We start from the raw sequence: 15,467 nt of genomic DNA, 5'->3' as shown, positions 1-15,467 counted from the left end.
AACGTTACCAGAAAGGAATTCTAAGTTTTCTACATAATTCCATTAAATTTACTATTTGCTTCCAGCCTATTAGGCAAATTGGATTATTCTGTTCCATTTGTATGAAAGGCTTTTGAAATGTCACGTGGCAGTTACCCACTCCCCAGAAATCCCTTGTTCCACGTACAGCTCACTGAAGAACTGAGCAGCTCACACCTAAAACAACCCGGGCACTGCTCTGGTCCCACTGATCAGCTCAGCAGTGAGGGCAGCTTTATATTCCATTCCAGTAATTGAGAGTTCTTCACCCTAGCAAGTTATGTGACCTGTCCTCCTCCAAGAGGTGTCCTGGGAGCTCTTGCACTTCCTCTTCTCTCCTCCAAGAATGAATACCATAGACACCCTCCCCCTACAGATACACAGCCAGGTTGTGCTTTTTAGCATCGTGTGGGAGGTTGGTGCATAAAAAATTAAAGGAAAAGCTCCTTTCAGTCTTCACTGGATTAAGAATAATGCCTCCCACCCTACTTTCAGACTTCTGTACCACAAACACAAGTTTTACCCTCCTTTGGTTGCTCAGTCTAGCTCTCTTCTAGTTTATTAAACTTGTTATCTAGAGCAACAGCAGAGACTGCTAGTTCTAGTCTACCTGCAGGGGATGTCTTCTAGATCCTTAGTATTCCACTAATTCAGCAATAGAAAGAGACATAATTCATATTTTTTTAAAAATTTATGAATCATTTTCTTTTTTTACATTTCTATAATTGTAATTTCTTCCCAGACAAAAGCCCTTTTAACAGGACAGTTCATCATCTGTGAAATCAGGAGGTTAAGAAACAATAATAATCACTAAACACTAATGAAACAGGTGTGGGTAAACAAATTACTTTCCCCAAGATCACCCAGAACAGGTAATCAGTGTTTCCATAAATGAGTTTAGAATTTGTATGTGCTCATCCCAAGCTTATACCAATCAGTGAACAGTCTGAATTCTACAAAACCCTAATGAACTGGCAAAAAAAAATTAAATTTAATGCTAATTGTGTGTTTGCACAGCTTGATAATGGTAAATGTATTCTAAGAATACTGAATAAAAGGTGTTACATGACATGTAATTACCAGTAAAGTGAATTCTTTACACCTGTGGAAATTCAATGACAGTATCTTCTGTAAGGGCTCGCTTACAGCAAGGGGAAGAAAAGCAGCTGAGTTCCAGTGTACTGGGAACTGGGCATGAAGGGTTAAGTTTTTAGGTACCCACATGTTAAACTTAGAGGGATTGTTTAAATTCTTCAATTCACTGAGGCTGAGCAACTCCCAAAGCTGAAAGGAATTGTTTTGAACAGAACCAAAACTCACAGAGCTGAAGATGCCTGCTAGTTTAGGTCTGTGGTGTCAGGTCCATGTTTTTTAATCATTCAGTGTGGTCATGCTAGAGTTTACAAGCACTCTAAAGATACTTTCCTTTTAGACATATTTTCTTTTTTCTAATTCCTGAAGTTACTTTTGGGCTTTATCACTACCTACTCCTAATCAGGTTATTTATGCTGTAAAACATATCAGGACAAAACAAGTCTGACTGAGACCAGCATCTGCAACATGTCAACAGCTGTTTAACATTCTCTTTGTGAGAACAACAACAAAAAAATCAATTAAATATGCATGCTTCACAATTTCTAATCATAAGACACAGTTAAGTCATATCTAGACTGACCACAGATAATTATTGACACTAAATTATTTTAGTATGTAAAAATATTACTAAAGTATCACTAATTTTGCTTAATCAGCATCCAGATATTTTAACTTAGCACAAATTTTATGCACTTAATCCCCTATTTATATAATTAAGAGCACCTCTGTGATGGAGATCACCTATGTGATGATGCTTCAGATGCAGAACAACGCTTTAGTGCAATACAGCAGTCATTATTTCTACCTAAAAAGTCACTATTGATCTTCAAAAAAAAAAAAAAGGAACCTATTAGAAAGCTCAGAGCTAGCTGAGAAGAAATGACAGGGAAAAAAAGGGCAGAAATTGTCAAAAGAGAAGATATACCACATAAAAACTTCCAACATCTTCTTATTCCAAATAGAAATGCGAGTGCTTAGCAGTAATGCAGCTGAATTCAAGGACCAAGACAAGTTTTCCTCACAGTTAAATTATTTATGAAATGAAGACTAGATTCTACTTTGCACTCAGGCACAGTTATCTACTAAAATCCTCATTGCATATTATTTATGATTTCTTTGCATGTACTTATCAGAGAATTAAAAGGGAGTTTTTTTAATTGCAAAAGGTGGAACCAATACAAATTTTTTTTTTGGCTGTTTACATTACCTGTAAAGTAGCTGGGACTAGATGTTCTTTTCTGTTAAAGAATTAGCCAGCCTACTTTGAAAGCAGCAACACACTTGCTTTTCATTGACAGAAAATATTTATTAGCAAGGGCATTTACATTTAATGATAAGAAAAATATCACACAAGAAACATTAAAAAATGAACAGCAATTGTAAGAAAATCTCTCATGCTTCATAACATCACCATCTGACAGGAGCCAAACCCCACTCCCTCAGGAAGAGTGTCCCAGTTTTTTACTGCTTGTTTTCTGGCACCTTCCTTAGAGCCCCTGGCCCTGGGCACTGGATCTGACAAAGCCTGCACTGCCTCTAAGGAGTGTGGAGTGCCTGGAGCAGGACTGAGCTCATCCAACACAGCAGGGACAGAACAGGGATGAGTACAGCTGTGCCCAGGAGTGGAACGACACTGCTCCTTCAAGGGCAGAAAAAGCATCAACTTAACAGAAGAGAAATTCCATTATTTTGTCAATCGTGAGTCTGCAGTTTCAACAGCTTGGTGGCTTTATATGTGGCTACAGAATCAAACTGCTGGGCAGTATATTGTTTTGCAAAAATGGACCAAAATATTTTTGACATGAAAACGTTTCCAGTCAAGTCCTCCAAAAATGAAACAAACAGATGTTTTGGAGTCTGCCTATAGCCTGTACAATCAACTTAAAAAAAAGCCAAACCAGAAAAAATGAATTTGCTTAGAATATCAAATAATTTGAAGCCTCACGGGGACAGTTTATGTCAAAGTAACTGCTAAACAGTCAGAACACACACTTGTATTTTATGAATCAAGAACAAAGTGAGGCATGAGCTAAAAACTGGTGCCTGAAGCCAAGCTTCCAGGAACTGATGGGATTTTAAGATGAACTGAACCTAGAGTAGCTCCAGCGGGGTTTTCTGAACACATACTGAGAAACTAGCTCTGGGCACTAATTGCTGAAAATGGTGCCTTGCTGTGGTTACTCCCTGCCAACAGGAGTCACAATCCCCACCCTTCCACCAGCACTCTTCTGCCAAGCCTTTGCCTGTTACACCTGTGTGATACTATTTAGTGTCACAAAAAGTTTGTGACACTTTGTGACACTTAAAGTTTGATAGTTTTACTGAAACTGCAGTAAGTAACGCAAAGAAGGAATGTCAGAACCACAGGATCAATTTAGATGCATTTTGAAATTAACTCGAAGCAAATAAAGGAACTTTGGTGCATCCCAAAATTCAGCCTAGCAATTTAGTTAATAGAGGGGAAAGGAAGGAAATCAGGGCAGACACTGCAGAGTTTAGTACTTCCTTGCTTCCAGCTCTTTTCTTTGACCAAAATTTTGGTCAAGGTTTTAAGTGGTAAAATCAGAATAAGCTCCCAGCTCTGGGAAGAGAACAAAGACTTTCAGAAAAAAAGAGTAACCATTAGTGTTAATTTCCAGGAATTATTTCCTTTAACATCCTGCTGGATGCTCATTTGAGTTCTGCTGGTGATTATGGCTATTGCAAGAGAAAAGAACAGTCCAAATACCTAGTTTAGAGGTTAATTCAAGTTTCAAACCCCTGTGTGGCCACATGACCAGAGAATTCTGTCAGCAAGCTGCAAAAAACTAAGAAAAGTATTTGTGGATCTCAGTAAAAGAAGTTACAAGAAGTCGTCTCTTGAAATACCTTTACTGCCAAGTGAACCCAGAATCCCTAAATAAAAACACCCAATACAGAAGGACTACCAAGACCTTCCAGTTAACTTGATATTCTTCAACTGGAAGAATAGCTTTCAACGTGTTTTCATGGGTAAGATGACAGGGCAGCTTCCTACCTTTTTAACAACCCTTTGAGAGAAGCACCACAACTGTCAGTCAAGTAAAGGACTTTGAAAGACAGCCATGATCATGTGCCAGACCCAGGGGAACACTTGTCCAGCCAGGTGCTCACTTGAAGGGACAGCACTTCTACAGAAATGCTGTTTTTCTTCTTGCCAGCCAAAAAATACATGTAAGCTATTTCTGACAATCAGTTTACCATTACAGAACATCTCATAATTATGAGCCAACTATAATGTCAAGCAAAGAAATACCGAGTTTAGGCACACAGAAGCTGGGAAAACTATTTTCTTTGGTTGTAGGGCAAAAAGGGTCTGACTGACAATACTCCCAGTAGTACATGAACAGCAGCAGGCCTGGGGTGAGGTGAGGGGGCACACAGAAAGATTATTATATATACCACAGGAAAAGATTTGTGTCAGTCAATAATCCAATTAGCAAGTGTAAAAGATCCAAGAAGGGATACGAAGATAGAGGCCATTCAATTTGCTCTGAGCATTTTGCAATACCACCAAGGCTGAGCAAAGTGGGAAGCAGCAGGTCCACTGAAATAAACTGCTGGCAGAAAGCAGAGCACTGAGTTACACAGCGCTGCCCTTTCTGAGCAGACAGAATTCTCATCTCAAGCAGAAAGGGCCGATTTTCAAGCAACTGAAATATAAAAGGGCTGAAAAATTACAGGGACAGAAACCCACCTAATGAACAGAATACCATGAACTGAAACTGAAAAAAATGTGGCATGTAATTATCACATGTAGTATCACACTACTATACAGGCATGTTTAATTTAGCTGTGATCCTGGGGCTAATGAGAAAAAAAAAACACAGTAAAATTTTAAAAACTAACAATCTCAGTGAAAAAGTGTAGTTGAAATGCAGGAGACAAACAATGATTTGAGTAATGTTACAGACACCTAAGGGAGAGAAACCCTTCATTTGAAATTTTAAGCAGCAGAGATGAGGCCAGGCAAGAGACAGAAACAATGAATGTTTTCTGTCTTGCTTTAAATTTCTGCACCATCAATGCTCTTATTTCCTCTTATTTTCCTGACTTTCCTGTATGGCCACTACTCTCCCAGTCCTCTCTTTTTTGCCACCTACTTATTCTGAAATTTAAGAAAATCTTTCCCTCTTTTAGATTTAAAAATAATGCTGCAGTTCCTAAGTAAGTATAGAAAGGCAAATATATTTTATTTCTGTTTCAATTCTAAAAAGAGGTCCCTTATAAAACAACTGTTTTGCAGTGTGGCTATACAAGTATTTATGAAGCTGTCTAAAATTCTGTGTGTCCCCATGTATCATTTTAAATTCTACAAGCACATGAATGGATCTAAAACAAAGCTCTTCACATGTGACTGAACACAGAGACAGGGAAAAATATGATTTGCAAAACTTACCAGGGATTTTGTGCAATAAAACCTAACAAAGAAAGGGAGAGATGTCAACAGGAAGAAATGGGATAAAATAATCCAAATAATACTTAAGTAACTCAGATATATCAAAACCAGGGGGGAATATATGGAGAACATGTAAAGATAACATATATGGGCATGAGAAGAAAGGCAAAGGGGCTATCTCCAGCTGAAGTGGGTTTCCAAACAAAAGTGCTGGCAACAATTTCTGCAAAGTCCTGTCTTCAGATTCATTACTAACATCACACAGAGATGTGAACAAAACAAGAGAGATGCAATTTTTAAAGTACAGGGGGAAAATTGCTGCTACTGCTTCTTAGTGAAAAAAAAAAACAAACTGTGACACAGGTTTCCTATGACAACATATCAGAGACTGCTCCTTCAAGACCAGAACAGAGGAGACAGGAGCCAAACACATCCCACCACATCAGGCTATGGAGAGGCTAAATACTTCTTCCAACCCTTCTGTGCTTCTGGAAGGCACTAGCAGTTAGATTTTTTCACTGTCAGCCTCAAAGGAGTAAAAACATCAGCCAAGACATGAACACTGTTCCCCTCTGGGATGCAGGTTGTAACTGAGTTTGTATTTGAGTCTACAGGGACATGTACCCAGCAGCATGTTACAAATGACCAAAATAAGAAAAAGAAATGATGCAGAATTCAGCAGGAAAGAATCCTAAAAGCCTACTGCAACTTTAATTGCAGTGTTGTGTTCTCATGAAGAAATCAGAACTTCCACAGGAAAAAAGGTTCATTAGAACATGAAAATTACTCCTCAGAAGTAGAAAAATGTTCAATTTCAGTGCTACACCAACAGCTCCTGGCTGTTATTGCACACCCCTCCATGTTAGTACCAGATACAGTGTCTAATATTTCAAAATGAAAATTTTCCAAATGCTTAAACAGAAACTTTGTTAGTCAAAAATCTTACACTCCGAGGAAAAATAAGTTAGTCTGAAGTATTTTTTGAACTAAAGCTATTGCAGAGCTTAAAAAAAAACTGTAAAAAAATTAATAAAAGCTTTATAAAAAATTCTAGACAATACCTAGAGCCAAAATTCTAGAGAATACATAAAAATTAAATGACATGGACAAAAGAATTGCCTAGACAGAGAACGTCCATCTATTTGTAAGTGCACACAGAACAAAAAAAGAAGTTTGACCATCTCTTCAGCAACACTGAGAAAAAGGAAACTTTTCAGTTTTTCTGAAACAATGATCTTGCCTGCAGCATTTTAACTCAGTCTTCTTTGATATGGGATGAGCACAGCAGGAGGAATATTAATACCAGAGATTTTAATTATCACCACTCTGGAAATACAAGTTGAAAATATTAAGAAGTTATCGATGGGGCTTTTTTTTTGCCTGGATTTTGGACCATTTATTATACAAAACCAGCACCACAAAAAAATACCTGCTAAATTTCAAATAATCTGCAACTGTGTAAAATGTGGTTCAAACCACCAAAAGAAAACATCGACTATATGATAAATTTAAAATTAAAGGCAAAAAAGAACAAGTATTTACTGGGATGATGTGGTGCAGAAAGAAGCTTTCTCCTAAGGAATCTTTAGATTTCTCTCAGTGCTTTCTGTAGCAGCTTTTAAAAATTTTCATCTTACACACACCAAAAGGAAGAAAATAGAAAATATCTGTCCAGTCTCAGAAATGTACAAACCAGTTCTCATAACCACAATGAACTGGGTTCATATATGAAGCCCCAGAGACAGGAGAGAGCTAAAAAGCAAGTGCTCTTGGGAAGATGGAAAATTTGGAAAATAACAGGCAGAAGGAAGGAAGTAGGTTAAGCACAAAAATAATGAGGGGGAGGTCATGGCCAGGATGAGGCTGCTCTCCTGGCCTGGAGTGGAACTATCTGTGCTCCTCAAATAAAACACCTTTTACAGTGCTGTGTGTGATGTCTGTAGCTGAGCTGAGGAATGTGAAAATGCAGGATTCATCTTCTAGGAAGCTGGACTTTAGAAATCTTCTGTAAAATAAAATTACTGATTAAGTGAATCAGTACTGTGGAGGAGGCAGGAAAAAAAAGTCACCTCTTTACTTGCACAGATAAATTTCCAGACATAGTCTCATAAGCATAGACCAAAGGAAGATGACTGTCATGACTGAAGATGGTATAATTTCTGTTTAAGAAAGACTAGGTAAGAGCATGTCTTTGCTACTGAAATAAGCCACTGAGGAAACTGATAAAAATTTACATATATTTGTTGACTAAAAGATTCAAGTGCTGCCAAATTTACATTTTGATTTTTTAATATTTCTGTTAACACAGCAACTCTGTATTGGGGAGTAAAGTGAATTTTTAACCTTAAAAAGTTAACAAAAAAAAAAAAAAAGAAGCTTTAACAGGTATAATACCATGTCAACAGTTTATTTTCAGTGCAAATAAAATACAGTTATTGTTTTAGTACACAGAATACACCTCCATTAGGCCGGTCTGGTTTTGGAATACACGCTCCCATGTGAATTATCTGCTGCTAGCAAGATGCAGTTTTACAAGAGTCAGTGTGCCAGGCAGGTGAGCAGCTGCAAGAAGCACTGCACTGGGGAGAGGGGCAGCAGGCTGGGAACACCTGGCCCTACAAACAGGAGCTTCATCTGGGCTGGGAGCACTCCAGCAGAGCCCAGATCTCCCTGAGCCAGCACTCCCTGTGCCCTTGGATCACTGCACTCACACAGAAACCACTGGGGATTGAGCTCTGCAGCCTGCAGGACACACATTCCATGGCAAAGCCGCAGTAAGTATTCCTGCATCATGAGTAAACCTTCCCAGAAGTTTTTGTGATATAAAAGTTATAGAGCCTGATCATCTCTCAAGTGGTTTTAGGAAGGCTTTTCTGCTTTTCTGTGAATTAAACTTTTTTCTTACAGGGGATAGATTTTCAGAATGATTAGTGCAATTTATCCTTTTTTCACTAGCAGGTAATTTGTTCAGGCTGATTGGAACTAGAATTAGGACAAGACCTCTGATGAGCAGAGCACATCACTGAAGCAGCTGGGTGACCGTTCCCAGCTCTGCAGATGTCCAGCCCACAGCGACTGCAATTCAAGAGCCATGGACAGTAACAAACTGGAAAATGAATTACCTCCTCACCCCTAACTCAAGTTTCTCCTGTGCAAGGACTGCAAGGAGCAGATACATCAGGAATAACATTCTGATAACTCTTCATGTCTAATAAATGCAACATCAATTTCTAAGGTTTTTAATATGGCTCTTTATGTCAAATTAAATTCTAATTTCAATTCCCACACTGTTCCCTTTCATATACCAATAATGGACTATGCTTGTTAGTTACTTGTGATAATTGCTGCTGCCAAGTATTTCTCAGAAAAATTGCCTCCTGCCTATTCCTTACTTGCAAAATAAGTTGAACTAAGTAAACTTACTTACCAAGTAAATGGCTCCATTCTACAATAAAGTTTAAAAAGAACTTATTCAAATACCAACATTCCGTTGGAGCAAGTCATTAATTTGGTAAATAAATATTGTGCAATGGGTTAAAAACAACTTGTGGAATATCTAGTAAGCCACTTTTGTGGAATAAACCCCCAAGACTCAGAACCTTCTTTGAATTTCAGTGAATTACTGTGATTTGCTACACCTCAGGAAGTGATGGTACCTGAGATGAGAGTTGTGCAGGAAATAATGCAGCTTCAACCACTGCAGATCAATTGCCAATATTTCTAGCCAAGCTTACTGGGAACAGACATCCTCGTGGTGAAACTGCAGACTGAAACACCCACACTAAGTGCTCTTAGGGACAAAGACTGGAAAATCTTTGAAGAATTCTGCGATGCAGGGAACAGAAAATGGCAGGGGAGAGCATCAGGCAGCGTGTGCAAAGCCTGTGAGCAAGCAGCAAGTGTTTTCCAGCCAGGAAGGGGTGGCTGCATCCCTCCAAGCATGGCTGGCAGCAGTGCACCTGCTATTTAAAGCTCCAGTTTTATGTGACCACAGGAATTCCGAATTAATACAAAAGCACAAAAATTCCTGATTGCATTCTTAGAAAAGCCCTGTTTAAAACTGCCAGCAAATGCAACACGTACTACAGAAACGACACCTCCAACATGCTTGTGTAGGTGACTGGAATGAGCTTTCCTTCCTCCATTCCTTTAGGAGCAAGGGCTATTCCTGACAAACTAGGAGTAGTGTGAAACAAAGAATCTACCCTTGCCCAAAGAATAACTGCAGAGTAATTAAATGTAATAAAAGAACTGTCTCATTGAATTTAGCTTTTTACATTTGTAATTGTAACACCACGTGCTCAGTTGTAAGTCTCTGGAGAACAGGGACTTCCAAAAGGAGAATGGCAATCAAGAGTAATCCATATTCATCAATACTATCAATATTCCTAAGGGCTGAATTTAGCAAAGCAGCCAAGAGAATAATGCTTTTGTATTGCTAAACAGAAAAAACCTTTTACAGTCATTTTAAGCAGGCAAATCCCTGCTAGGGAAGCAACGAAGAGTTGCTGCTGGAAGATTTAAGGGCATAAAGCAAAATCTGCAGGGAAAATGCATCTTATTATCCAACTACATCAGCTGGCCTAAAATAAGCAAGCTTCTGTATCCTTAAGAAGGGCTGGTCTAGCCTTTAAAAAAATAAACCAAAGCCAAACAACAAAACCCTACTCTTTTCTCTCACTGTATCAGCTGCTCTAATTAAAACCACTATTTCTGCCTATGAATTATGCATGGGTAAGAAGAACAGAAGGCAGACAAAGAAAAGGCAGATTCTCCTTGACCAGGCACAAACAGCAAGCAGTAACACCCAGCACTCTATCACAGACTTAGTAAATCCTTAGAAAACAGAGATATCTTGCCAACAACTGGAAGTACCTAAGCTATATAGAAATAGGCTTTATAGCTGTCCAGATTGTATTTCCCACGTGCAACTGCACCTTGCTCTCTATTAATTACAATTCAAATGGGAGAATTTGGTCTGTAAGTTTTCAAATGTGTGGTTACTCCTAAACCCAGTTGTAGTAAAAACACCAAGACAAATCTGGCCTGCACTTTTCTTGTTTTAAGAGAAAATAACTTCTAAAATTTATTTTTTTAAGATTACTGCAGTCTCAAAACAATATTAATGTGCAGTCTTCTGTTAAAATGCTTAAACTCAGAAATTAAATAATTTTGGTTTAGACATTACAGTTAAGACCTGGAAGAGGTATGGGAATGAACAGTGAAATATATACCCTGTAAACCAGCTTTTACTTGAAAGAAAAAGAAGAAAAAAGATAGGTAGCACCCATTTCACCTGGATGTAAAGGCTTGTTTTTGTAAACACAGCAGGTCTACTTAGGGAGTCTCTGGAGAAGCTGGGAATGTGATCCAGAGAAATGCAGCTTCAGGAACACTAATGCACACAGATAAATCTAGGCTGCCCTAGTCAATGGAGTAAAGCATCTACTTAAATCACTTTTTTCTTCTTATTTTTTCTTTTAAAGCAAACACTTTCAATTTAATTGTGAATGGATTGTACAGCTTTACAACACAACCTGCAAAGTGGTTTTCAAGACTGCATAATTCTGGCACATAAAAGAAAGCAGCAAATGAGTATTAAGGTGATAAAATGTGCCACTGGGACCATTATAGATGTTTCTATAAAAATTATGTATGCAAATGTAACAATTACATATATTTAGTGCTTTTTTTTTTTTTTTGTTTACCTCACTACATCAGCAGAAGCTTTTAAGATGCTGACAGCACACAATCACACCTTCCATCTTTTTTACAACAAGGTTTTAATGCTTGTAGGACAGAGGAAGTTCTGAAACTTCACTGATGATTAACATACTGTTACTAGGGAATGATGGAACATTTCGCATCTCTAAAAAAAAGACCCACTAAACGTGAACCCTTTCTCATCCACATAATGTGCATTTCCTCAAGCATGTTAAAGGCTGCCAGAAAAAGATACTAAAAAAAAATAGAATTTTTGATTATTTTCAAGATCAGATCCTTATGTCACATATAGACTGCTGAATCCTACATCAGTAGGATTTTTGCTGGCTTTGCCAAAGCAGAGGAATTCAGTATAATTACTGCATCAGTACCCCAGGAGCACTGGGTAAATCAGACTGGAAGAACTCTCAAAAGTCTCTTGGTCAATCAGCTGCTCAAAGCTATGAAGTCAGAGCAGGTTACTCAGGGATTTATCCAGGTTCAGCCTGAAAACCTCCAAGGACAGAGACTGCACAAGCCCTGGAATTTAGCAAAGCTCTCACATTTTTCTACTGCCCTAGTAAGAGAACAGGTGAAAAAAAAAAGACCCTGAACATGAGATCATCTCTGCTGTGAAAATGGCCTTTTAAATATATTTTCCACTGGATAAGAAAAGGAGACAAACTATTTTCTCTTTTAGAACTTTTAACTTTACTATAATATTTATTTTTATAATGGCTACATATCTGGAACATCAGCGAGTTTGAACCCATTTGAACTTCTGGGGATTCCCATTAAACTTGTACTTAAGTGGGAAATTACATATGAATACCATCTCTACATCAATTTGTGCTACATATCTCCAAATACTAAAAAATGGTGACAATTTCCTTTTCAAAGGAGAATATTTTACCCTATCCAAAAGCTAGGGACAAGTGCCTCCCACAGAAGGCTGGAGGGAGGGGTGGAATATCAGCTCTTCACTGAATCCTAAGATGACACTCAGACTTTTTTTAGTCTTTGAGCATAGAGATTATTTATAAAGCCAGTAGGAACCTCAACCTCTGATGAAAAATAGATCTCAAGGAGCACTAGGCTTTGTGTTAAGGCCTTTCTATCTAAATTCTCAGGATTATAAATGTGTATCAGAGCTACTCCTTCCTTAAATCTCAACACAGAGAAAAAAATAAAGCTGAATAAGGCTGTCCTGGAGAGGAGAGAAGGAAGTCAGCTATAAAGAGAAGTTCAAGTGTAAAAGTATTGTATAATTATTTCGACTAGATTTCCCCAGCATATAACAATGTGATGCTAATAATAGGATTCTGAGCTCCATTTTTTTCATCTATTCATTTTACCCTTTGAGAACTAGAACAGTTACAGTAATTACCACAGTATTACAGCTACTGATTTATAAGGTTATTATGACTCTCTTTAGAGGATTTTTTTAAGTTACAAAGTTTAACATATAAGACTTTAATACAATAGCTAGGGTATTTTCATGCTCTCCATCATTCTAAACAAACAGGCAGAGAAAAAGACCTATTGTACAGATGGTAGAAAATACACATCTGCCAGCACAGACAGAAAGCTGGGTTTGTTTTTTACTGAAAGGTATTTTTCTTCCCAATATTAAGCTGCTAAGGTAACACATTTCTCAGGTTTTTTGAATGAAAATTTGAAGTTTACCTCAAAGATCTTGTGACTTGGAAGAAGCACCTGTTCCAGTCCTGTTAATGTTCAGCTTTTCAGACTCATATTTATATATGGTGAGTTCCCTTTAAAAACTAATTTTGGTGAGCAAAGAGTTTCAGACAAAATTTCTATAAATGGTCAAATCCAGATGAAGATCACCTTCTGTCTTCAATGACAATGTAAGTAAAATACTTGCAGTTCTTGTCTACACCAGCAAATTAAACTGCAATGATACAACTACTTCTCTAAGTGGCTCTAGTTACATCTGGAACAGCTCTCACTACATAAATCCAGTGGGGCAAAATCAATGCATACACAATAGGAAAAATATTAGGAAAATACTGTATATATTTAAAAATATAATTATACTAATAATATAATAAAAATAGAATTCATAACTAGTCGATGCATTGAACTGGATGGCTTGTGTAATGTATCAAAATAATGTTTTACAGAACTAGAAATATCAGATGTTTCCACTGAGTTAATAATTACAAGTAGTAATCTAAACTGTCTGGGATAGAAGAACTGTCAAACCTTGTCTGTGACACTTTTTATAAGATAAATATATTTTGAGTAGTTTTAGATTTCTCCTGTACAGCTAAACTTGTCATACTTACAGGTGTGCTTCTTTGAAGCTAAGACACTTAACAGCCCTAATACTTTTGAATTTAAAAATATACCCCCCCCATGAAAACCTTCCCTTTATAAATGAATATATAAAAATTTCCCGAGAGCTACTTTACCTGCAAGATACATTTATACTTTCAACAGCAAAAATCAAAACATCTTCCCCAAGAAGTGTTTTGTTTTCAACAAAAAGCCTTATCTGTGAGTAGCAAAACTAAGTGACAATTTGTATTTTTGCTGTGAGATAAGGATCAGTCCTTGGAAAGTTCTAGCACCGAAGTTTGTAAATAAGCCTTCAGAACATGCAGCTACTTTCTGCAGAAGCAGACACATGTACCTTGGTCATACTCCCAGCTGAACTGAACCAGAGCTAACCTTAGAGCTGAGGAGCCACTTCAGATGCTTCAGTTTTAGAGCTGTAAAATGACAAAACTTGAAAAGAAGAAAATAAAGCCCACACAGCTTCACAGGGACTACTAAAGAAGATAATGAATTTTAACCAGGTGGTAGAGATAGCTTTTCCTGGGTGCAGTGAGAATGATGGCATCCCTCCCTCATTGAACAGCACCAAGCTGGGCAATCACCAACCACATGAATTTTACCAAGGGCAACTGCTGCGTTCTGCACCTGGGACAGGGCCACCCTGGCTGTGTGTATGGGCTGGGGAATGAGGCTGGAGAGCAGCTGGGGAAGTCCTGACGAGGTCCTGATGGAAGGCAAGCTGAATGTGAGCCAGTGGTGTCCTGGCAGCCAGGAGGGCCAGCCATGCCCTGGGAGCCAGGCAAGGGGCAATTGTCCTGCTCTGCTCTGACCTGGGCTGGGTCACCTCGAGTGCTGGGGCAGGCTGGGGCACCACAAGATAAGACATGAAGTTTCAGACAGAGTTCAAAGGAGGCCATGAGGATTGTGAAAGGTCTGGAGGGGAGAGACTTCCCATGTGGGGAGCAGCTGAGGTCATTTGATCTGTTCAGCCTGGAAGAGACTGAGGAGACCTCATTGCAGTCTACAACCTCCTTGTGAGGGGAAGGGGAGGAGCAGACACTGATCTCTTCACTCTCATGACCAGTGACAGCACCCAGGGGAACACCTAGAGCTGAGTCAGGACAGGTTTTGTTGGACACCAGGAAAGTTTTTCACCCAGAGGATGGCTGAGCACTGGAACAGAGTCCCCAGGAAGTGATCACAGCACCAAGCCTGACAGAGCTCAAGAAGAGTTTGGACAATATTCTTGGGCAAATGCTGTGAATCTTGGGGATGATCAGGACTAAAGAGTTGGACTCCATGATTCTTGGGGGTCTCTTCCAACTCAGCATGTTCTATGATTCACTCCATGTTCATCTTCAGAACAAACACAGAGCATGTTCCTAACTCTACTCAATCAGCTGGAGACTCTACAAGCCATGACACAGAACACAAAATGTAAGAGACATTGGGGGTACTATCATCACACAGATTAGCACAGACACACTCTTGGCACATTCTGCACTGCCCACCTGTGTCCACGTGTGTCACTCAGCTATAAAACCCCTGCCTCTCCAGTGGCTGATTCAGTGACTCAGGTTGCCCAAAATTATTCACAAAATGCTCAGTGTGACTTGCCAAGTTCCACCACACCTCATTCTCATCCCCACACTCACACTGTCACCAGCTTTTCTCAATCCTTACACAAGCTGTTGTTAGTTTCTTCATACTGACACAGCCTCCACACTTTCCTCACATTTCCTATGCTTTTTCTTTCCAGCCACCTTTCACACAGATTTATTCAGGATTCTTATTAATCCCTTTTCTCCTGATCTGTTATACAATCCCATTTCAGCAAATTCCCAGTTTAAATTTTGACCGTGTCTTCCTAAAATTGCGATGTATCACAAGAGGATCAACTTTCTCATGAGGAAGTTAATGCCAGGCAGTT

General features: G+C 38.7%; 1 protein-coding gene across 6 annotated transcripts in view; it reads right to left on the bottom strand.

The window, feature by feature from the left end:
* The window catches only part of WDR33 (WD repeat domain 33), a 69,183-nt gene that overhangs the window by 23,341 nt on the left and 30,375 nt on the right, over positions 1-15,467 (bottom strand). The window contains exon 8 of one of the 6 annotated variants that reach the window (XM_038145260.1): positions 2,399-5,552. The exons of 4 other annotated variants lie outside the window; for them this stretch is intronic. In XM_038145260.1, the coding sequence (XP_038001188.1) occupies positions 5,527-5,552 (26 nt within the window). In that variant the 3' untranslated portion in view covers positions 2,399-5,526. One more of the 6 variants, XM_038145259.1, reaches the window with a different exon arrangement.

Source organism: Motacilla alba, chromosome 9 (genome assembly GCF_015832195.1).
Source record: "Motacilla alba alba isolate MOTALB_02 chromosome 9, Motacilla_alba_V1.0_pri, whole genome shotgun sequence".
Lineage (NCBI taxonomy): Eukaryota > Metazoa > Chordata > Aves > Passeriformes > Motacillidae > Motacilla > Motacilla alba.
Note: the sequence above shows the minus strand (reverse complement) of the source record. Positions and strands in the feature narration are given on the sequence as shown.